Consider the following 25,209-nt stretch of genomic DNA (forward strand, 5'->3'; position numbering starts at 1 on the left):
AAGAGGTGACTTGGGTGCTGTTAAAGGCATTCAGTTTTATAAGGGAAGCAGAGCATAAAAGTTTGGAAAATCTGCAGCCTGACAATGAAATAGAAAAAAAAATCCATTTTCTGAGGAGAAATTCAAGCTGGCTACAGAAATTTGCATAAGTAATGAGGAGCCCAATATCAATCCCCAAGACAAAGGGGAAAATGTCTCCAGGGCATGTCAAGGGTCTTCACGGCAGCCCCTCCCATCACAGGCCTGGAGGTTTAGGAGAAAGAAATGGTTGTGTGAGCCAGGCTCAGGGTCCTTCTGTTATATGCAGCCTAGGGACTTGGTGTCCTGTGTCCCAGCTGCTCCAGCTGTGGCTGAAAGGGGCCAACATAGAGCTCGGGCTGTGGCTTCAGAGGGTGCAAGCCTCAAGCCTTGACAAATTCCATGTGGTGTTGAGCCTGTGAGTACACAGAAGTCAAGAACTGAAGTTTGGAAACCTCTGCCTAGATTTCAGAAGATGTATGGAAATGCCTGGATACCCAGGCAGAAGTTTTCTGTAGGGGTGAGGTCCTCATGGAGAACCTCTGCTAGGCAGTATGAAAGGGAAATGTCGGGTGGGAGCCCCCACACAGAGTCCCAACTGGGGCACCACCTAGCGGAGCTGTGAGAAGAGGGCCACCATCTTCCAAATCCCAGAATGGTAGATCCACTGACGGCTTGCACCTTGCATCTGGAAAAGCCGCAGACACTCAATGCCAGCCCATGAAAGCAGCCAGGAGAAAGGCTATACCCTGCAAAGCCACAGGGGTGGAGTTGCCCAAGATCATGGGAACTCACCTCTTGCATCAGCATGACCTGGATATGAGACATGGAGTCAAAGGAGATCATTTTGGAGTTTTAAGATTTGACTGCCATGCTGGATTTTGAACTTGCATGGGGCCTGTAGCCCCTTTGTTTTGGCCAATTTCTCCCACTTGGAATGGCTGTATTTACCCAGTGCCTGTACCCCCATTGTATCTAGGAAGTAACTAACTTGCTTCTGATTTTACAGGTTCATAGGCAAAAGGACTTGCCTTGTCTTGGATGAGACTTTGGACTGTGGACTTCTGAGTTAATGCTGAAATGAGCTGAGACTTTGGAAGACGGTTAGGAAGGCATGATTGGTTTTGAAATGTGAAGATATGAGATTTGGGAGGGGGCAGGGGCAGAATGATATGGCTTGGCTCTGTGTCCCCAGGCAAATCTCATCTTGTAGCTCCCCTAATTCCCATGTTGTGGGAAGGACCCGGTGGGAGATGACTGAATCACGGGGGTGGGTCTTTCCCATGCTGTTCTCATTCTAGTGAATGGGTGTCACAAGATCTGATGGTTTTAAAAACAAGAGTTTCTCTACACAAGCTCTCTATTTGCCTGCGGCCATCTGGGGAAGTTGAGGCTGCAGTGAGCTGTGATCGTGCCACTGCAGCCAGGGTGACAGAGTGAGACCCTGTTTAAAAAAAAAAAGAAAAGAAAAGAAAAGAAAAAGAAAAAAAGAAAGAAAGAGAGAGAGAGGTAAAGAGAGACATTTAGCCCTCACTACGCTCACTATGCTTGAGCACCTGGATGTAGCTATGCCTGAAGCCAGATAAACCCTGGGATTTACTGGTACATGAGCCAACTTCCCTTTTTCTGCTTAAGATAGTTTGACTTGAGCTTCCAATGTTTATGACTAAAGGAATTCCAACTATCTCTTGGTTATTTTAATAATTTATATATTAGTTTTATGATCATAAAATAAAGTTTTTAAGAGAAGAAGGCTGGCTAAAGTTTCTTTAAGTTAGTATACCTATCCATAGTATGAGGAACCAGAAAAAGCATTGAACAGGGAAATTAGGCAACCTAGATTCTCTGCTGGACCCACAAAAATTGCTGTATGACTTTGAACAAGTTTCTTAAACTGTCTAGACTCCAATAAAATAAAGAATCAGAGTTAGTGATATCTAAGGTATCGTATAGTGCTAAATGTCTTTGCTTCTATAAAAGAAGACCTAATTAGTCTGATATAAATTGTTCTTAACCAAGACTTTTTATAGAAATGTTAAGAATAAAGACTAATAATTTAAAACGTGTCAAGCACTTATAATAAAACCCTTTAAATTGACAACTTACATATGAGACGTCCTCATATATACATGCAAAATATTCATTGCATCACTGGTTAAATTGGAAAATTTAGAAACAAAAATTGAGAACAGCCCGGTTAGACAAATTCATACAATGGAATATTATGTAATTACAAAAACGAAATGAAGAAACTTTATATTTTGCTGTGGACAATATCTAAGGCACATTTTTAATTGAAAAGTGCAAAATCCAAAGTGGTTGTGCTGTGTAAAAAGAGGAGGGAAAGTCAGATAGATTTAATTCCTGGTTCATGCATGGATTATCTCTTGAAAGAATCTCAAAAAAAAAAAAAAAAAAACCTGCTACCACTGATTACCTTTGGAGAGACTGGGTCTTATTTTTCATGATACAGTATATCCTTTTATCTTTTGAATGTCAAAATATGTAACTGCCAGGCACAGTAGCTCCTGCCTGTAATCTTAGCACTCTGGGAGACCGAGGCAGGAGGATTATCTGAAGCCAGGAGTTTAAGACTAGCCTGGGTAGCATAGTGAGACCCTGTCTCTACAGAAAAGACAAAATTAGCCAGACATGGTAGCATGCACTTGTAGTCCCCACACACTGAGGAGGCCAAGGTGGAAGGAGTGCTTGAGCTCAGGAGTTGGAGGCTATAGTGAGCTCATTGCAACTACTGCACACCAGACTGGGCAACAGAGCGTGACCCTACCCTCTAAACAAAAATTTAAAAATAAAATTAAAAAAAACTGTACATGTAACTGTATTACCTACTCAAAGTCAAATAAATTTTGGAAGTTTTTAATTTAAAAATTACATAAGGCTTTTTTGGTACTTATGGTCATGCCAGGGTGACATGTAGCCTAGCTACCTGTAAGTCTTTGAGACCAGCATTTCTCACACTTCATCGTGCATTCTGAGGATGCACTCCAGGGGATCGTGATAAAATGCAGGTTCTGATGCAGCAGGTCTGGAGCAAGGACCAAGCTTCTGCACGTCTGACAAGCTCCAGGTGATGCTGCCGCTGCAGGCCAGGACCGCACTTTGAATGTAGGTCTAGAACCACACTGATCAATACGGTCACCACTAGCCATCTGTGGCTACTGAGTGCTTGAAATGTGGCTAGTCCAAAAAGAGATGTGGGGATGTGTAAAATACACAATGGAATTGAAAAAGAGTATCAAAAAAGATCATAAATGATTTTATATCGATGACATGCTGAAATGATGTTTTTGATATGTTGGGTTAAATGGAATATATTATTGAAATTCATTTCCCTTGTTTCTTTTTCCTTTTTTTAATGTAACTACTAGACAAAGTAAAACAACACACATGGCTTGCATTATATTTCTATTGCATCATGCTGTCTAGGAGACCCTGATCTCCTACAACCTGCAACAAGACAGGGGTTGGGACAACCTTGGTCATCACCCTGGAGTATTTGCAAGGGTCTGTAAATTGGTATAATGACACTGGAGACTTAGGAGAGAGCACATTGAAGAATCTGGCACCCACTCACCCCTAACAAATAAAACTTCTATTTAAGTGAAATACGAATTGAAGCGAACAATCAAAGCAGTCGTAACCCTGGAACTGTAGGTAGAGCTTTTGCAGAGCAGAGTCAGCCTAAGGGACCAGTGTTGAAAGGAAGGAGTGAGGTACATTTGCCAGGCAGCCAGGCTTGACAGTCTGCAATGCTGTGGTGACAGTGGGAGGAAGTATGTCAACTCTACTTGCACCACTGAACAGCACTGTCCCTACCACCCTGAGTCACATCCCAGCCTGGCACCCTCAAAAACAAAGATGCATTTAAAGCTAAGGGCCTGGGGTAATCACTTGGCTTCCTGCAACACAGACACAGGTCTGAAGACAGCCAAATAGTCAGAAGTGTAATATTAGATCAGCATAGGCCAGGCATGGTGGCTCATGCCTATAATCCCAGCACTTTGGGAAGCCAAGGCAGGCAGATCACTTGAGGCCAAGTGTTTGAGACCGGCCTGGCCAACATGGTGAAACACTGTCTCTACTAAAAACACAAAAATTAGCTGGGAGTGGTGGTGCACATTTGTAATCCCAGCTACTCGGGAAGCTGAGGCAGGAGAATCACTTGAACTCGGGAGGCAGAGTCTGCAGTGAGCCGAGATTGCACAACTGCATTCCAGCCTGGACAACAAAGCTAGACTCTGTCTCAAAAACATATATATATTAGATTAGTATAGACATAACGCCACCAATTCCTTCTGTGTGGCCACAGAGCAATCTGCATCACACAGGTAAATGGTAATCTCAAACTCTTCCATCCTCATCCAAGGTAAGTGCAATTTTTAGTGAACTGGCCCCTTTTGGTGTAAGATGCTCCAAAGCTCATACAGGGTAAGGGGTAGAGGGTCCACGGTGTACTATCTTCTCCTTAGAAACATACAAACTGGGCCAAGATTTCTTTACTTGAGGCCACAAGAAAAGTATCACATGACCTGAAAGAGCTGCATATCCTTCAGTTCTGTTGGGAAATTCATCCTGCACCTGGGCTGGGGTGCAGCCTTTCTTTCCCCCCTGGGGTGGCAAAGGGAAGGCATGAGACACCCAGAGGGGAGAAAAGCTCAGGTGGACACGTGGTCATGTTTCTACTCAGCAGGCACAGAGGTGCACCCTTAAGCATGATGTGGGCATGTTCCCTCTCCCAGAAAACTTAGCTCTATGGACAAAGGAACAAACCAACCTTGTCCTGGGCCCAGCCCAGTCCTCCCACCTTTCCCATCACAGACCCAGCCAAGCTCCAGAGGGCACTGACCAGGTTTTATCTCCAGCAGCCGCAGTTTTGGATCTTCAGGTGGGTGCAATCGTCTCTTCTTGCGCCAGCAGCGGGCAGGGTATGTATACAGCTGGCCCGGGGCAAGGCCTGTGGACAGAGACAATATAAAGATTAAAGGCTCCAGGCTGGAAGGGGCCTTGGAAACTACCCTGACTAACCCTGTCATTCGCAAGGAGAGGAAGCTGAAGCCCGGAGAGAAGTGACTTGTCAACGTCACAAAGCTGATTGCTAGTGGTGGCAAGGCTGAATCTAGGTCATCTGACCCCAGGACCCTGGCTCTGTCAGCTCCGCCATGCTGTTCAGCAAGCCCATGCCAACGAGAGCCATTGCCTTCACCAAAACCAATTCTGCTCTCCTGCCTGGAGAGATCACCAACTGGACCTTCAGACAAGAAGGACCTTTGCAGTGTCTCCAAAGCAGTGGATCTCTATCCACTGCCCCTCTATCCTGATCCAGGTTAAGCAGGTTCCCTTCAAAACGGAGCAGCAGTCAGTTGGCCTACTGTATGGACAGCCTGGGTTGAGAAGCATCGCAAAGAGACAGACCCAAAAACACTAGATCTACTCAAAGGCATCTCCCACCCACTCCCAGCTGCTGGCAGCTCACTGTAGGCAAATGGAGGCTTGTGTAGCCCCCATGAGAAAATAAACCCACTCTGGTGACCAGGCCACATGACCTGCAGAGCCCGCATACCTCTATATCCCCGCCTACATGCCTGGGCCTTACAAAAAAAAAAAAATAGGCAGGAGGCCAGGGGCTGGGCTTACGTGCCACCCTGTGTGTGTGGCCTTTGATACCAACAGCATCGCTGTCATGCCAAGCACCATGAGGAGTCTTCCTGCTCACCCGACAATTGTGTGTGGCTCTGGTGGCAGCCGCAGGCCTTAGAGGAACAGGGACTTCTCCATGCCAGGTCACAGACTATTCCCAGGGAAATGGGGTGGGGAAGAGGCTGAGGAGTGAGGAGGCAGGTATTTGAGACTGGCTAGGTAATTTTCAGACTGGCTAGGTGATTTGCAGTCCTGAAGAGAGTGTCTGATACCCCCCATAATAAACCAGCAAGCCAACCAATCCCTAATAGGAAGAAAAGCCTAATGAGGACAGGGACTTTTTTGTCTTGTTCTTGTCAGAAGCCCCAGAATCAGAACTGTGCCTGACACAGAGCAGAACCAAACTAAATACTCATTGAATTAATGAATGAATATATTGCAGCTTCCCTTTAAAATCACAACTCTGTCTTCTGCAGGTAAATGTGGTACATGGCAGCTGTTGGACGCAGGCGGCCTACCACAAAAGTGTCACTGTGCACACCTAGGACCATGGATTCAGAAAACTTCAGCACCTGATTCCCATCTGCCGTCTTCCATTTTAGGGCCCTTAAAAGTTCAGAAGGGAAACTGGCTTCATTTTTCACCTTTGCAGAGGAAATCTATGTAACTTTCATTGCTATATACTCATTCATTCATTTTCATTTTTACCAGTCAACTCTACCCATTTATTGGGATGGGGCCAAAACAGAGTCAATTATCCCAGCATTAAAGGAACCAAAATACTCAGGGCTCTTTATGTTTAATCACACAGCTGCTCCACAGGTCACAAGATTGTGAGCAAGTTGGAGGTTCTGACCACCCCGCCCCTTTGGTTCTTAGAAACTAGAACTGACGTGGACTCAGAAATGTCAGAATTGAATGACCATTGGCCCTGCTGTTCCTGGCTCCAGGGGACTCATCCACCCAGATCCAAAGCATCCAAAAGGGACTCCAGAAGTGGAGGCCCAGGCCTGAGGCCAGAGCCCCCTGCACCCCCTCTCCCACCATGGCCATCTCTGGGCCTTAGGTTTCCTTCGTGCCCCAGTGGCTGCTTTACGGTGCTTCCAACCTAATCAAACACAGGTAAGTAAGAGTGAGCTGGCCCCCACCAGCACCCTCCAAAGGTCTATGTGGCAAGAGTGCAAAAGTGTCCACACTTGTCCAGGTCCTACACCCTCCCTGAGACAGCAGTCACTGTGCTTGGTGGTCAGCGGTACCAGAGAAGCCCCAGGCCACTCTGCTTGGAGCTTTAGACCCATTCTTCTGGGAGAATTCATTTTAGCAACTAGTTTGAATCTCCAGAAGAAGGGGCTGTTTTTGTTCCATTCTTTCTCTGCTGGACTGGAGACGCTCTGCAGTGCAAAGGAAGAGCACGTGAGTCCTGGGAAGCATCCTAACACCTTTCTGAGCCTATTGCCTCACCTGTAAGATAAGGGCATTAATAACATTAATACCTACCTCCTGGGGCTGTTATGGGGATTTGCTTATATTCAAGAGAAAGCTCTCTCTATCCACAAAGATGACAAATGTCAGTTGCTAATTGTCATGAGTTAGCTGACCTAGTCTTGGACTCCACACTCATGCAACATGACAGACCCCCTGCCCCATCCACCATGCTGCCACTCGGTTCTTTAGCCATGAGGGTGGAAACAGGCTTCTTTTTTATGTCTGCTTTGAATCCACCTCATCACAACAAGCAAATGGTCCCAAGAGCTCTCTTGGGGCTCCCTGGCCCCTTCCTTGCCCTCCTCAACAGGCTGACAAGCACCAGGGTTCCTTTATAGGAAAAACACGTTCAGCCCTGGAGTTCCATTTACATAGGGAAGAGCAGGGCCCCATGAGACTTATGTTGTTTATCTCATTAGAACAGGAGGCAGATAACTCAAAGCATGTGCCTGTGTGCATATGTGTGCGTGCGTGTGTATGTGTGGTAGATGGAGGTGGGGAAGGAGGATGGAGTCACAGCTGCTGTCAGGGAAATTAACCTTGGGGAGTGAGCCTAGGGCTGGGGAGGGGACATGAAGGAGGGGAAACAAGTGGCCAAAGACAAGAGGGGAAACCAGTCCTCCCTGGTAACCAAGGCCACTGCTACCCCTCACTTCACATACCCCACTGAGCAAACTACTTTTCTGTTACTTTGAGCTGCACCTCTAGCTACAACACTCCTGCCCATGTGTAAGCACAAATGTGATGCACACAGACACACACACACAATCAAAAACTCACACACTTGCTGGGAGAACTGGCTCCATGGAAATACCTGGCATTGAAAGGCTTGATGCCTTTATGGTTAGCAGACTCCAGACAAATACGGCTGGTTATGCACATTGCACAAGTTCAGCAGGTGGATCCTGAGGGTTCTGGGCATCTCTCACAGACAAAGCATGAGCTATTCAGAATTCAGAAGATGAAATGGGAGAGAAAAGAGAGGGAAGAGTGGCTGGGTACAGTGGCTGATGTCTGTAATCCCAGTACTTTGGGAAGCCAAGGCCGGCAGATCACTGAAGCCCAGGAGTTCAAGACCAGCCTGGCCAACATGGTGAAACCTCATCTCTACCAAAAATACAAAAATTAGCCAGTATGGTGGCGCATGCCTGTAATCTCAGCTATTCGGGAGGCTGAGGCAGGAGAATTGCTTGAACCCAGGAGGTGGAGGTTATAGGAGCTGAGGTCATGCCACTGCACTCCAGCCTATATGACAGAGCAAGATTCTGTGAAAGAAAGAAAGAAAGAAAGAAAGAAAGAAAGAAAGAAAGAAAGAAAGAAAGAAAGAAAGAAAGAAAGAAAGAAAGAGAAAGAAAGAAAAAAAAAGAAAGAAAGAAGAGAAGAGAAGAGAAGAGAAGAGAAAGGGAGAGGGAAAGAGGGGGGGAGAGGGAAAGAGGGGGAGAGGGGGAGAGAGGGGGAGAGGAGAGAAGAGGGGAAGAAGGGGAGAGAGGGAGAGAGGGACAGAGGGGGAGAAAGGGGGAGAGGAAGGAAGGAAGGGAGGAAGGGAGAGAGGGAGGGAGGGAGGGAGGGGAGAAGAATGATATGGGATAGGAACAGCAATTGAAATGGGGAAGAAAAAAACTGAAGTAGTTTCATCTTTCCCCATCCAGAGCTGAACTGTGGCAGTTCAAGCCCCCCAGGGAAAGGCTCTGTCTCTGCAGGATCTCAGAGAGGTGGACCCACAGCTGCCCCTGAAACTTTCTTTCAATGGAGAATTTATTATGTCACAGGACAGAGTGTCCCACTGTCGGCCAACTCTTACTGTGATAAAGAGATTCACCATGACCTTATTTTGAATCAAAATCTATCTTCCTATAAGTTATACCAATTTGTCCACCCTCTGTTCCAACAGCAAACAGCTACATCCCAATCCTGCATCCCATATATCTGCTTGGGTTTGAAGGGCAGTTAACCAAGAAGCCGAGGAACTAAAGAGGAATAAGCGTTGTAGGAAAGAGTTAGTGACTAACCCTGCTCAGAACCGGGTAACAGGATCAAAGTTTCCAAATAGAAAATGACAATACAACAATTTAAAATACAATTTAAAAAATACAATATAACACCTATTTACATAGCAGTTACACTGTATTAGGTATTATAAGTAATCTAGAAATGATTTAAGGAATATGGGAGAATGTGTGTAGGTTATATGCAAATACTACACCATTTTATATAAGGGACTTGAGTACCCACAGATTTTGGTATCTTCTGGGGTCCTAGAACCAATTCCCAGTGGATACTAAAGGATGGCTGTTATGTATATAACATACTATCATTTATTTAACAAATGGGGATACACACATATTCAGACAAATATATGTGTGTGGTGTGTTTGCATGTTTTTTTTTATGGGGGTATAAGCCAAAAGCTAAAAAAAATTACCTAGAGAGAGAGCAAAAATAAAATAATAGTAGCAAGAAAAAGAGAAGGACGAAGAGGAAATTCCCTATAGGAAAAAGAAACAGGGTAAAAGTGAAGATAGAGTTAGACTTTCTCATAATATACCATTGGAACAATGCAAATATTTTACACAATTATAAAGTAAAATTAAAATAAAAAGCATACATCCGTTTCTGACTAAAATGGAGTATAAAGACCAGATTTAGCTCCCACCTAAAACCAAAAGAGAGGAAGAAAAAAATCAACAACAGTTTTGAAGACAATGAACATCAGGCATTGAAGGACAGTGATCCCTGAGACACTGAAAACAAGCAAGATAAGCCATGTGATTGCCCCAGCTTACAGCCTTAAGAGAGTCTCCAGACTGGAACACAATGACGAGGAATACAGGTGGAGACCTGCAGATTCCCCATGTTTGAGTTGAAGAGAAAATGCCAAGAGTCTGAGGAGACCACAGTGACTAGAACCCAAGGAATTGAAGGGTAAACAAAAGAGAGCTGCACAGAGAATGTGGAGATCCAGAGGGTCCCTTTCAAGTATTCAGCTTAGCATTGATCCGTTTATGCTTGTGAGGAAACTAGGTAGGACTGGGAAAAGAACTACCCAAAAAGATTAGAGGTAACAGCGCTCGGTGTGCACAAGGGGGCGGAAATAGTCTGTTTCCACCAGCCAATATGGAAAACTGTATGATTCCCGGGGTACTGGGTAGAGTACAGTAGAAAGATCTTGCCTCACTAATAGGGAATACTTAGCCCTAGACTAAGTACTGCTCTGGCTCCACCTAACAAATCTTAAAAGCAAGACAAGAAAACATCAAACTGTTTTCAAATAACTTAAATATGTCCCAAAACAATGTTCAAGAACATTTATAGGAGTAAAATATATCTACAGCATTCAGCAAGGTAAAATTCACAATGTGAGGCACCCAACCCAAAATTACAAGGCATGTAAAGAAGCTGGAAAATATGACTTATAATAAGGAGAAAAATCAATCAATTGAAACCAACCCAGAACTGAAACTGATATTAGAATTAGTAGCAAGAACATTAAAACATTGTTTGTATGCTCTGTGTTCAAGTCTAGTAAAAATTTGGGAGATATATATATTTTTTTAAGACTCAAATTTAACTTCTAGAAATGAAAACTATAATGTGCAAGATGAAAAACATATCAGAGGGAGTTAATGTCAGATTAGATATTGCAGAAGAAAAGACTGATAAACTTGAAAACACAGCAATAGAAACTATTCCAAAATGAAACCCACAGGAAAAAACAGAAAAGAAAAAAAAATAATGGCATAAATGAGCTGTGGGGCAACTTCAAACAGCCTAATATATGTGTAATTGAAGAAAGGGAAGAAAAAATATTTGTAGAAATAATGGCTGGAGGCTGGGTGCAGTGGCTCATGCCTTTAATCCCAACACTTTGGGAGGCCAAGGTGGGAGAATGGCGTAAGCCTGGGAGTTTGAGAGCAGCCTGGGCAACATAGTAAGATCCTGTCTCCACAAAAGAGAGAGAGAGAGAGAGATGAAAGAGAGACAGAGAGAGACAGAGAGAGAAAGGGAGAAAGGGAGAGAGGGAAGAAAGGGAAGGAAGGAAGGAAGGAAGAAAGAAAGAATTTAAAAAGAAATAAGGGCTGGAAATTTCTGAAGTTTGATGAAAACTATAAACCCATAGGTCTAAGAAGCTCAATAAAGCTAGGTACAATAAACATTAAGAAAACTATAGCAAAGTATGTCATAATCAAAACTGCTCAAAAATAGTGATAAAGAGAAAATATTAAAAGCAACCAGAGAAAGGAAACATGTTAACATATACAGGAACATTCTTATCTTTGCAATGCAAGCAAAAAAAGAGTGGTTCAACATCCCTACAATACTGAAAGGGAAAAAAAAACTTGTCAAACTAGAATTCTATACCCAGCTAAAATATCTTTCAAGATCTAAGGCAAACTAAAGATAGTTTCAGATATACAAAAGCTGAAATACTTCATCATCAACAAACCCATACTCTAAGAAATGTTAAAAAGAAGTACTTTAGGCAGAAGGAAAGTAATACCAGATCTAAATTTGGATCTACACAAAGGAATGAACAGCATCAGAAATGGTCTAGTACATGAATAATTATACGAGATGTTTTTCTTATTATTTTAAACTCATTAAAAGATGATTGACTATTTTTAAAAATACAATGATGGCCAGGCGCGGTGGCTCATACCTGTAATCCCAACAATTTGGGAGGCCAAGGCAGGCACATCACCTGAGGTCGGGAGTTCGAGAACCACCTGACCAACATGGAGAAACCCCATCTCGACTAAAAATACAAAAATTAGCCAGGCATGGAGGCGCATGCCTGTAATCCATCATCACATCTACTCTGACTCTGAACTCCTCCTGCCTTCCTTTTATAAGAACCCTTGTGATTACATTAGGCCCACCTGGATAATCCAAGATTATCGCACCATCTCAAAATCCTTAATCCTGTCTTTGAAGTCCCTTTTGCCATGTAAGGTAACATACGCACAGATTTCAGTAATTAAAATGTGGATGTCTGAGGTGGGGAGGGGCCTTATTCTATTAATCACAGTACTACTGTAGACTCCTTATACTATTCATGAAGTAGAATAATATAATTTGAAGGTTAACTATAATTAAAGATGTACATTATAAACACTAAGCAATCACTAAAATAACAACAAAACAAGAGTTATAGTTAATAAACCAACAAAAAAGAGAAAAAACATAATCACATTAAATGTAAGTTGCCTAAATACCCCTAATTAAAAAAGATTGTCAGATTACATGTCAAAAGCATAACACAACTATATGCTGCCTATAAAAAAACTACTTCTAATATAAAGATGCAAATAGGCAAGAAGTAAAAGAATGGAAAAAGATATTTCATGTTAATATTAATCAAAAGAGAGCTGGAGTGGCTATATTGGAATTAGACAAAGGAGATTTCAGATAAAATAATATTAATAGAGATTAAGAGGATTATTTTATAATGATAAAGGAATCAATTTATTGAGGATATAACAATACTAAATGTTTATACACCTAATAACAAAGCTTCAATATACATGAAACAAAAAGTAATAGAATTGTAAGGAGAAATAAGCAAACCCACAATTATAGTCATAAGTTTCAATACCCTACCTCTCAATGATTCATAGAATAAATAGAAAATAAGGATGTAGAAGATTCAAAAAACATTATCAACCAATTTGACCTAATTGATATTTATAGAACATTCCAAACAACAACAGCAAAACACAATTCTTTTCCTGAGCAAACAGAATATTTACCAAGGTAGACCACATTTGGTGCCATAAAACAAGTTGCAATAAATTTAAAAGAATTTGAACCATAAAAATTATTCTCTGACCATTTGGAATTAACATGGAAATAAATAATGGGCACATCTTTGGAAACGTCCCAAGTGTTTGGAAACTAAACAATACAGTTCTAAATAATCCATGAGTAAAAGAAGAAACCAAACAGAAAAATATTTTGAACTGAATGAAACTAAAAACCCTATATCAAATTTTTTAAATAAGGCTTACATAGTATTTATGGGGAAATTATATCAGAAAATGATGTAGTAGAAAAGAAATATCTCAAATCAATGACCTGTTTACACCTTAAGAAATAGATAAACCTACTATGTACCATAAAAATTAAAAAATTAAAAGAAATAAGAAACAGAAGAGCAAATTAAATCCAAAGTAAATAGAAGGAAATATAAAGCTCAGAGCAGAAAAAACAATTCTACCAAAAGCTATTTGTTTGAAAAGATCAATAAAATTGATAAACCTCTAGTCAGAATGATGAGGCAAAAAATAACATTCAAATTAACAATATAATGAGTAAAATAATATGCCACCACAGATTCTACATATATTAAAAGGGTAATGCAGCAATATTATGAACAACTTTGTGCAACCAATTAGGAGAATGTAGATAAAAGAAACAAAATCACATACTAACAAAGCTTACTCAAGATGAAATAGATAACTTAAATAGCCGTATATCTATAAAATAAATTAAATTTATAATTAAAAACATTACCTCAAGGAAACTGCCAGATCCAAATGGATTCACTGGTAGATGTTATAAAATATTTATGGAAGAAATAATACCAATTCTATATAAAGTTTCAGAAAACTAAAAATGAAGAAATACTTCCCAACTCATTATATGAGACCAGCATCACCCTGACACCCAAACCAGACAGACATTACAAGAAAACTATAGACTAATATCTCTCATAAACATAGATGCAAAAACTCTAATAAAACTTGAGCAACATGAATCTAACAATACATTAAAAAGATAAAATAGCATAACAAAGTGGGGTTTATCCTAGGAATGTAATGTTGGTTTAACATTCAGAAATCAATCAATGTAACTCATTATGTTAAACGTAAACTTAAGATATTAAATTTAATCAACCATTCCTACATAATGAAGATTCCATGAACAAAAGAAAAACCACATGATCATCTCAATAGACACAGAAAATCAGATGACAAAATCAAATATCCATTTGTGATTTAAAAAAAAAAACTCTCAAACTAGAAATAGAAGGGAGCATCCTCAATCTGATAAAGAATATCTACAAAAAATTCTACAGCTAATGTCATACTTAATAACAAAAAAATAAATAAATGCTTTCTCTTTAAGATCAGGAACAACATAAGGGTGTCCAGTCTCACCACTTTTACCTAATATTATATTGGAGAGTCTAGCCAGTGCAAGAGACAAATAAAATAAATAAAAGTTATTCATATTAAAAGAAAGAAGTTTTCTTTATTTACTATTCAGGTTATCTATTAGCAAACTAACAGATAATCAACTATATAGAAAATGCTACAGAATCTATAGAAAGCTATTAGAACTAATGAGTTTAGCAAGGTTGCAGGATATAGGAAGAATATACTAAATTAATTGTTTTTCTATATATTAGCAAACATCAGAAATTAAAATGCATAAAAATTTATTTATAATAGTATCAAAAAATATTAAGTGCTTAGAGATAAATCTGACAAAAATGTTAAAGATCTATACACTAAAAATTAAAAATCATTGATGAGAAAAATTAAAGAAGATATTAATAAATTGAAAGATATGCCATATTCATGGGTTGCAAGACTCAATACTGAAAATTGTCAGTTTTCCCCAAATGGATCTATAGATGCAAGACAATCCCAACCAAACTCCTAGCCAGTTTTTTGTAGAAATTGACAGACTGATTATAAAATCCATATAGAAGTGCAAAGGACCTAGAATAATCAAAATAACTAAGAAAATCAAGAACAAATTTAGAGGGCTAACACCACCTGATTTCAAACATTATAAAACTATACTAATCAAGACAGTGTGGTAAGAGTATAAAGACAGACAAATAGGTCAATAAAACAGAACTGAGAGTCCAGAAATAAACACACATATATGTGGACATCTAATTTTTGACAAGGCAATTAAGTGGAGAAAGACTAGGTCTTTTCAGCAAACTATGTTGAAACAATTGAATATCCATCTGCAAGAAAATAAACTAATGCATACTTTGTACCATATACAAAATTAACTCAAAATGAATCATAGACCTAAATGTGAAACCTAAAATTATAAAATTTTAGGAAAAAAAATAAGAGAAACCCTGACCTTGCATTAGGTAGTAATTTCTCAGACATAACATCAAAAGCACAATTCATGAAAGAATAAATTGATAAACTGGATTTCACCAAAAGTGAAAACTTCTGCTCTTTGAATGAGACTGCTAAGTTAATGAAAATACAAACCACAGATTGTAAAAAAAAATTTGCAAAGCATAGGTCTGATAAACTTATTGTATCTAGAATATATAAAGAACAATCAAAATTCAATAATAAGCAAATAGCTCAATTTTAGAATGGACAAAAGATTTGAACTTTACCAAAGAACATATATGGATGGTGTAATATTGTGATATAATGAGAAATGTATATTTTGGTCTTAATCCCCACTTCCTGGCACACAGTTCCTAAAACCCCTGGCATCTCCAAGTGATGTGTCTTTTTATATGCTAATGAGATGACCCTGGCTGGGACCTGCTGGATAGCCTCTGGATAAGGGATTATAAACAGAGGAGCCAACCACAAGATTAGCAGGCTGTACCTTTTAGCCCCAACTTTAACTTCCCACCTCTGACCTCCAGGAAGAAAGGAGGCACTAGTAGTTGAGCTAGTCACTAATGACCAATAATTTAATCAACCATTCCTATATAATGAAGCTTCCATGAAAATCCAAATGGACTAGATTCAGAGATCTTTGGGTTGGTGAACATGTGGGGGTGCTGGGAGGGTGGCTCACCTGGAGAAGGCGTGGAAGCTTCATGTCTCTTTTCCCCTTACCTTGCCCCGTGTACCTCTTCCATTTGGCTGTTTCAGATACATGTCCTTCGTAATAAACTGGCATTCTAGTATGCAAACTGTTTTCCTGAGGTTTTTTTGGTTTTTTGTTTTTTGTTTTTTTGTTTTTTTGTTTTTTTGTTTTTTTTGAGGCGGAATGTCGCCCAGGCTGGAGTGCAGTGGCACTAACTCGGCTCACTGCAAGCTCCGCCTCCCGGGTTCACGCCATTCTCCTGCCTCAGCCTCCTGAGTAGCTGGGACTACAGGCACCCGCCAACACGCCCAGCTTATTTTTTGTTGTTGTATTTTTTAGTAGAGATGGGGTTTCACCGTGTTAGCCAGGATGGTCTTGATCTTCTGACCTCATGATCCACCCGCCTCAGCCTCCCAAAGTGCTGGAATTACAGGCGTGAGCCACTGCGCCCGGCCTGTTTTCCTGAGTTCCAGCAAATGATCAAACATGAAGGGCAGTCATGGAAACCTCCATTTATAGCCCATAGGTCAGAAGCACAGCTGACAACCTGGACTTGAAATTGGCGTATGAAGTTGGGGCAGTGCTGTGGGCTGAGCCCTTAGTCTGTGGAATCTGACGATATCTCACAGCAGATAGTGTCAAAGTTGAGTTAAACTGTGGAACACCCAGTTGGTGTCTGCAGGGAATTGGAGAATTGCTTGGTGTAGGGGAAAAGACATCCACACATCTGCTCACAGAAATATTGAGTAAAAGTATAGAGAACAAAACAGTTTATTTTCCGTCACAGATGGCAAATAGGTACATGTGAAGATGCTCAAAATCATTATTAACTAGGGGAATGCAAGTTGAAACTGCAATGAAATACTACTATATATCTATTAGAACGGCTAAAAAAATTTTCAAACTGACCACACCAAGTGTTGGCAAGGATACGAAGGAAGTGGAACTCTCATATATTGCTGGAGTGAATGTAAAATGGTACAACCACTTTGGAAAAGAGCTTGGCAGTTTCTTTAAAAGTGAAACATCTATCTCTCTTATGATCTAGTTGTTCTACTCCTAGGTAGTTAACCTCTCAAGGAGAAAGGAAAGCATATGTCCATTCAAAGACTTGTACACAAATGTTCATAGTGGCTTGATTTATAGTAGTCAAAGACTGCAAACAAATCCAAATGTCCATCAACAGGTGAATGGATAAATTAACTGTGATACAGCCATGCAATGGACTACTACTCAGCATAAAAAGGAATTATTGATATAGTATTAATTAGTAATTATGCTAAGTGAAAGAAGCCAGACATGCCCTTGTCCCTAAAAAAGGGAGTACACAGGCCGGGTGCGGTGGCTCATGCCTGTAATCCCAGAACTTTGGGAGGCCAAGGCGGGTGGATCACGAGGTCAGGAGATCGAGACCATCCTGGCTAACATGGTGAAACCCCATCTCTACTAAAAATACAAAAATAATTAGCCGGGGAGGCTGAGGCAGGAGAATGGCATGAACCCGGGAGGCGGAGCTTGCAGTGAGCCGAGATTGCGCCACTGCACTCCAGCCTGGGCAACAAGGCGAGACTCCATCTCAAAAAAAAAAAAAAAGGGGAGTACACAGTGTGTGTTTCCAGTATAGAAAGCAAATCAATGGCTTCTCTGGGGAGGGAGTAAAGAAGGGTAGAGGCATGGAGAAGCGCAGGTAGGATAGATTTCTAAACACATAGGAAACCTTTGCGAGTCATGGATATGTTCATTATCTTCATTGTGGTAATGGTTCCACAGGTGAATATACTTATCAAGCTGGACACATTAAGTATGTGCAATTTATTGTATGTAATTATACTTCAATAAAGCTGTTAAACTTTTTTAATAACAAGGCAATCTCAGGGACTTCTGCTTCTGGAAAGATGAAATAGATACACTTTTTTATATTACTCTCACTAAGCACAACTAAATATCCTGGACATTATTCATAGAACAGACATAAGAAATAACCGAAAGATGAAGGGAACCAGTCAGACCAGCTAGGGACTTTGGGACCTGAGAAACAACAGGGTGGGTGGTGAGCTCCCTGGGTATTATTTTACCTATCTACCTGTCTATCTAGCTGTCTAACTATCTAGCTAGCTAGCTATTTATTGAGACAAAGTATCACTCTGTAGCCTGGGCTGGAGTGCAATGGCACAATCCTGGCTCACTGCAGCCTCAAACTCCTGGGCTTGAGCAATCCTCCCACCTCAGCCTCCCAAGTAGCTGGGACTACAGGCACGCACCAACACACGTGGATAATTTTTTAAATTTCTATAGAGACAAGGTCTCACTATGTTGCTTAGGCTAGTTTCGAACTCCTGAGCTCAAGCAATCCTCCTCCTTTGGCCTCCCAAAGTGCTGGGATTACAGGCATGAGCCTGTGTCCAGCCCAATCTTGGGTCTCCTTTATGCCTCATATATCCTGGACTGGATTCTGGAAAAGCTGATAACCCAGAAACACCAACAAATGAAGACCAAAAAAGACCTCAAGAAAATCCTGCTCTCTCTAGCCAGAGAACCAGGAAAGGACCAGCCTAGCAAGACAAGCAGGCATCCCAATAGCTTTGCTGGGGTGGTGTCAGAGAAGGCCAAGGGAAGAGCTGGTGCCTTGTGGTATCAGTAGAGGCCCTCCTCCTCCCAAGTAGGATAATACCAGTAGAGGCCTAGTGGGGAGCCTGAACTCCCACCTCCACTCAGCAACAACAAGGTGTTCTTCCCCTGTTAAAGAGGATGTCAACAGAAGCCAAGTAGAGAAGCTGGATTTCCACATCCATCTGACAGTGATAAGGGGAGCCTTGCCTCGCCTACTAGCATAGCTTGAAAGGAGACCTGCTAATATAGAAGATTTAAATAATATCTAGAGTCTCATAACATAACAGCCAAAATGTCCAAGATTCAGTCAAAACCACTCATCTTTGAAGAACCAGGAAAATCTCAAATGAGGAAAGACACAGACACCAACAAGAAAATAACAAAAATGTTAGAATTATCTGACAAGGATCTTAAAGCAGCCATCATTAAAAGTGTTTCAACGAGCAATTATGAACACATAAAACACATTCAGCAAAGTAACAGAAAATATGAAGAACCAAATAGAAATTTGAAAACTGAAAAAAATCGTAACAAAAAATAAAAAAGCTCTCAATGGATTGGCTTAACAGCAGAAGGCAGAGGACAGAATAAAGAAGCAGTGAACTTGAAGAGAGAACTATAGAAATCACCCAAGCTGAGCAACAGAGAGAAGAATTTTAAAAATAAATGAACACAGCCTCAGGGACTTATGGGACTATAACAAAAGATCTAACATTTGTGTTGTTGAAGTCCAAGAAGGAGAGGGGAAAGAGGGTTGAACTGAAGAAGTATTCAAAGAAATAATGGCTGAAAAATTCCCAAATTTGGCAAAAAAAAAAAAACCCATAAACCCACAGGTTGAAGAAGCTGAGTAAACTCAAACAGAATAAACCCAAAAAATCTATGCCAAAACACATCAAAATCACGTTTCTGAAACTAAAAACAAAGAAAAAACTTGAAAACAATGAGAGAGAAATGACACCTTACTTATAAGGGAAAAAAGCATTTAAATGACAGCAGATTTCTCATCACTAACCATCAGAAAGAAGTGGCAAAACCTTTTTCAACTGCTAAAATAAAAGGACTATCAACTCAGAATTTTATATCCAGCAAAAATATCCTCCAGGAATGATGGCAAAATCAAGACATTCTCCACTGAAGGAAAACTAAGAAGTTGTTACCATCAGATTTACTCTAAAAGAATGGCTAAAGAAAGTACTACATCAGAAAGTAAATGCTAAAAGAAGGAATCTTGGAACGTCAGTAAGTAAGAAAAACAACGGAGTAAAAATATGAGTAAATACAATAAACGCTTCTCTTACGTTTTCTAAATTATGTTTGATGGTTGAAGTAAAAATTATAACACTGGTATGGTTTTCAATGTTTGTAAAGGAAATGTTTAAGACAACTATATTATAAAGGTAGGAGGGTAAAAGGATTTAAATAATGAGAGTGTTGGGTAGTAATAGAATAGTTTTGTATCTTGATTGTAGAAGTGGTTACACAAATCTAGACGTGTGATAAAATGGCATAGAGCTACATATACACATTTTAGCAATGTCAGTTTTTTGGTTTTGATATTGTAAGATGTATTAATCTTGGAGGAAACTGGATGAAGAAGATAGGGGATCTCTATTATATTTGCAACTGCAAATTGCAAATACAGTCACAATTGCAATTATTAATTATTTCAAGATGAAAAGTTGATTTAATAAAGAAGAAATTATATGAATCCCCTCCCCACTCAAAAAGCAAACCCTGATAAGTGAAAGCAAAATGAAACAAATAAATCCAACTGTGTATTGAGTTAGTGGCACAACCACACAGAGGAACTATTTCAGTGACCTTAAAGGAGAGTAATTTGGCTGCACATGTTTAATGGAATATACCCTAAGGACAAAAAGACTTGCAAAAAAAAGAAAATATCTTAAACCTTTTTCAGTAATCTTATTGTTAATAGTCATATTGTTTGTTATTCTGATACTGTGTGTGTCTGTGTGTGTGTGTGTGTGTGTGTGTAAAATAAAGCAAATAAGTAATTACATCAATATCATTTCTAGGATTTTTTGGTGTAGGAGAAAGGAGATACAGAATTAAGATACTTAAGTAAAAACTGTTTAAATCTGAATTGAATGGGATGTATCAACATAATTTCATAATGTATTTTCTCTTAAAAAGAAAAAGAAAAAAACAAATGAATACTATTTCTTAGTTCTAGTCACTGATAAGGCCTAGAAACAATGACCAAGCCAGGAGCAATGAACAGCACTGCGGTCTCTAAGTAACATTTCCTACAAACAGGAGCCAGGATTTCTTCAAGAAATAGCTGATTTCAGGCCTGGAGAGGAGGAAGTGTACAGGATGAGCTTGAAATATTTCATCCTAATATTAGGATGGCAAGAAGGCCATCAGAAACTACTGGGGTTGTTTCAAAACACCAGCACTGGGCCGGGCACGGTGGCTTACGCCTGTAATCCCAGCACTTTGGGAGGCCGAGGCAGGCGGATCATGAGGTCAAGAGATCAAGACAATCCTGGCCAACATGGTGAAACCCCATCTCTACTAAAAATACAAAAATTAGCTGGGTGTGGTGGCATGTGCCTGTAGTCCCAGCTACTCGGGAGGCTGAGGCAGGAGAATCGCTTGAACCCGGGAGGCAGAGGTTGCAGTGAGCCGAGATCATGCCACTGCACTCCAGCCTGGCTACTGAGTGAGACTCCATCTCAAAAAAAAAAAACACACCAGCACTGGCCAGAATCCTGAATGGCCAGAGATGAGGCAATATAAGCCTCATAAGAATAATAGCTACACTGGATTAAAATACATCAAATATGTTTAAATCTGTGAGTTCCTGGTGGTATTCAAAAAAATAATTATTATTATATGGATCGTCTTTGAAGAATGCTAGGGAACCAACTCATTATTTTGAAAAGTGGTAAATAGAGGGGAAAAAAGTCATTTATCCTGCCTTTCATATGTGAACTGTATCTCACAATAACTAAAATTTTAATGAGGGAATGTTTTTCTTTATAGAAGTTGTAGAGCTAACAAATGAAGATATAATGATACTCCTGGATTGAATATTAACTTTTTGCAACCCTTAATGGGATAAAGAATCTAGGCAATTATCATGAAGGGCTGCCAACATCAGTAAAAGAGGTAACCAGACTGTATGAGCCTCTTGATGAAAGTACACACTACCACTTAGGAGTTGTTCTTACCAAAAAAAAATGGAACCTGAGTAAATCTCTAGACCTAACTACCAATTCACAGGAATAACACCGTGGGAACGCAACCAAATCCTTCTGGGAAACCCTACAGCGTAAGCAACCCAGTGTCTTCAACAAGTAACATGCAAGGAGGAAAGAGAGAGAGGCAGAGACAGAGAGAAACCCAGAGATGTTAAAAGACACATTAACCAGTTGCAATGTAGGGTTCCCATTTGGATCCTGATTTAAACTACAAGGGGAAAAATGAATGTTGGCCAAATATTTGATGATATTAAAGTCTTATTGCTAATTCTTTAAGCTCTGATAGTGATTGTGGGTTTGTTTGTTTGTTTAAGTTCTTTACCATTTAGAGATACATAACAAAATATTTACAGATGAAATCACGTGCTTTTGTGGATTTGCTTCAAAATAAAATGAGGTCAGGGAGGAAAGTAAGGAGTGCGTATAGATGAAACACATTGACCATGAGTTGAACATTGTTGAAGCAGGGCTACATGGGGATGTGTTTTACTATTGTCTTCAGTTTTATATGAAGGTGAAATTTTTCCAAATGAAACATTTTTAAAAACATATCCAGGCAGAGCCAGAAAAATCACATTCCTGTAGCTGTCTCCCTAATAAAAAGGTCTTTATTCTGTTCTTTGCAGCCTAGAAGACTAGTGTCACTGTAGCTGTAGTAATAACAGTAATATCAATAATAATAGGCCAGGTGCAGTGGCTCACGCCTGTAATCCCAGCACTATGGGAGGCCCAGGCGGGCAGATCATGAGATCAGGAGTTCAAGACCAGCCTGACCAACATGGTGAAACCCCGTCTCTACTAAAAATACAAAAACTAGCTGGGTGTGGTGGCGCACGCCTGTAATCCCAGCGACTCAGGAGGCTGAGGCATGAGAATCACTTGAACCCGGGAGGCGGTGAGTCGAGATTGCACCACTGCACTCCAGCCTGGGCAACACAGCAAGAGTCCATCTCAAAAAAAATAATAATAACAATAATAATAATAATACCCAGCATTTTGGAAGCACATACTTGCTATGTGCTAAACTCATTTAAGAGTTTTTATAAATTGTCTCATTTAATTCAGACGAAATCTTATGTGGTAAGTACTATTATTATTCACATTTTACAGATGAGGAACCTGAGGGACAGAAGTTTGGTGACAAAGGTAAGCCTCACACCCAGATCTAATGGCAGATTTCCGGCTTGTAACCAACACCCAAAGGTAAAAGATGAAGATTGCTGTCATGTCCTCAGTCTTGCCTTTTTTGGGATAAACACCTTTAGCTCTTTCACTCCCCACCCCACCCCACCCCACCCCACCCCTGCCACATGGCTTCAATGCCCCACACCATCCTTGTCACATTCCTCGAAACACCTGCCAGGAGCCATAAAAGTAGCTGAGTTTCTTTAAGGTATCTCAGAGGCCCATGTGCAGCTTGCCCCACCCCGATCCTACCCAGGCTGCCTGGTTTCCCAGACAAGCTGCGGTCCTCCTCCCTCCAGACTGGGAGCCTGCACATGCGCATGTCCCAGGAGTGGCGCAGCTCACCTGGGCCTCGGTGCCTCTTCTCCATCCAGATGTAGCAGTTGTTCTGGGCCACCCCAGTCTGTGAGTCCAGGAAGGGAAGACGCACGCTGCGCTCTGCACACAGCCGTGAGTTGTAACTCCGGCAGTGCTCAATGGCTTCCTTGTAGAACTGGTCCCCGAGCCTGCCAGAGTCAGAGAGTGAAGGGGTGAGGCCAGGGAAGACTGAAACACACCCAGAGGGAAACACACCCAGAGGGAAACACACCTCCCTGGAAAGACTGAAGACCTCCCAGTTATGAAGACCAAGGCAATGAGCACCAAGAGCCTTGCCAATGAGCAGAATGCAACTCAATGTCAGGTCTTGACCAGATTTTATTTTCTATCCCAAATCCACCAGGCAACTTAGAAACTCCTTTAACAAAGAGCATGGGCTTCCAAGGATGAATCACCCACCAGTAAGAGAGAGCTGTCCATGTTCTAGGAAGCATGAGGTCCCACTCCAGAAGGCAAGTAGCTCTGGAACAACCTTCTGCATGGAATCTAGAGGACATCACACTTCTAGAACCTCCTCACTCATATTAGCTACATTTTATTCTCAGAGGTCACCAGCAAAGGCACTCTAGGTGAACCCAAATCACCAGCAAAGATACCCAGTTTTCCATTACAACAGAAGAGAAACACTCCATATAAACAAAAACTAGGACAGAAAAAACATTCTATAAAAGTAGGGAAATTGCAGGAAGAAGGGGGTGTAGAGGAACAGGCACCAATCTTTTAAAACCATATTACTTAAAGAAAAATAACTTTCTGATAGAAAACAAACAGAATTCAACAATTTTGAATTCAAAATAATTCAACTCATGGAGTTTAAAAAACAAATAGAAAGACCTTTCTGGTTTGCTAGACTGAGAATCTGATTAAGCACAGTATATTTTACGTTCCTGACTCTTTGGTATTTTTGGACACGTGGTGATGCTACTAATTTTAAGGTAGTGTCCTTTTCAAAGACCAAAAATGGAGCATTGATATAATTGATCAAATGCAAAGCACTAAAATAATCAATGAGATCAAATATCTACCAAATAAAACATAGGCACAGGTTAATAAATGCCTCAAAGAAATACAAATGTAATAACATAACTTATGCCAGGTAAATTCAAGCCTCTTACTGGGGTCAGGGGGCAGTGGGCACAAAGGAGTGGAGTGTGGGAAGAAGAAGTAGGAAGGGAAGGAGCCACAGAGGTCACAGGGGCAAAAGAGAGAATCAAGTGTTTATTCTGAAGCAACATTATGATATCTTTTTGTTTTGGTTCTCTGTAGATTTCAGAAAGCCAAAATGAGAGGGGAAGTCTCTAAAAATATCATTTCTTAACCAAAGTATTTAGAGGAATAAAAAAAGCAAAATTGGGGTGTTGGGTTTTTTGGGTTTTTTTTTTTTTTTTTTTTTTGAGATGGAGTCTCACTCCGTCGCCCAGGCTGGAGTGCAACGGTGCGATCTCAGCTCACTGCAACCTCCACCTCCTGGGTTCAAACGATTATCCTGCCTCAGCCTCCTGAGTAGCTGGGATTATAGGTACCTGCCACCATGCCCGGCTCATTTTTTATATTTTTAGTAGAGACAGGGTTTCACTATGTTGGTCAGGCTGGTCTCAAACTCCTGACCTCAGGCGATCCACCCGCCTCAGCCTCCCAAAGTGCTGGGATTACAGGCGTGAGCCACCATGCCTGGCCTCAATTTCTTAATTGTGGTAAAATACACATAACATAAAATTTCCCATCTTAAGTGTACAGTTTAAGTGTACGGTTCAGTGACATTAAGCACATGCATACTGTTGTACGACCTCCACTACTATCCATTCCCCGAACTGTTTTCATCTTGCAAAACCGAAACACTA

The 25,209-nt window shown here is 40.7% G+C and overlaps 1 protein-coding gene across 3 annotated transcripts in view; it reads right to left on the reverse strand.

Annotated features, from left to right (window-relative positions):
* Positions 1–25,209, reverse strand: part of DPF3 (double PHD fingers 3) — a 276,138-nt gene that overhangs the window by 129,538 nt on the left and 121,391 nt on the right. For all 3 annotated transcript variants that reach the window (XR_008671183.2, XR_008671182.2, XM_019010025.4), the window contains exons 2-3: positions 23,336–23,496; positions 4,886–4,993 (exon numbers count right to left, since the gene is read on the reverse strand). Coding sequence is in view for 1 of the 3 variants with exons in the window: in XM_019010025.4 (XP_018865570.1) it covers positions 4,886–4,993; positions 23,336–23,496 (269 nt within the window). In the remaining 2 variants the exon portion in view is untranslated. The remainder of the gene's footprint in view (positions 1–4,885; positions 4,994–23,335; positions 23,497–25,209) is intronic.

Source organism: Gorilla gorilla, chromosome 15 (genome assembly GCF_029281585.2).
Source record: "Gorilla gorilla gorilla isolate KB3781 chromosome 15, NHGRI_mGorGor1-v2.1_pri, whole genome shotgun sequence".
Classification (NCBI taxonomy): Eukaryota; Metazoa; Chordata; class Mammalia; order Primates; family Hominidae; genus Gorilla; species Gorilla gorilla.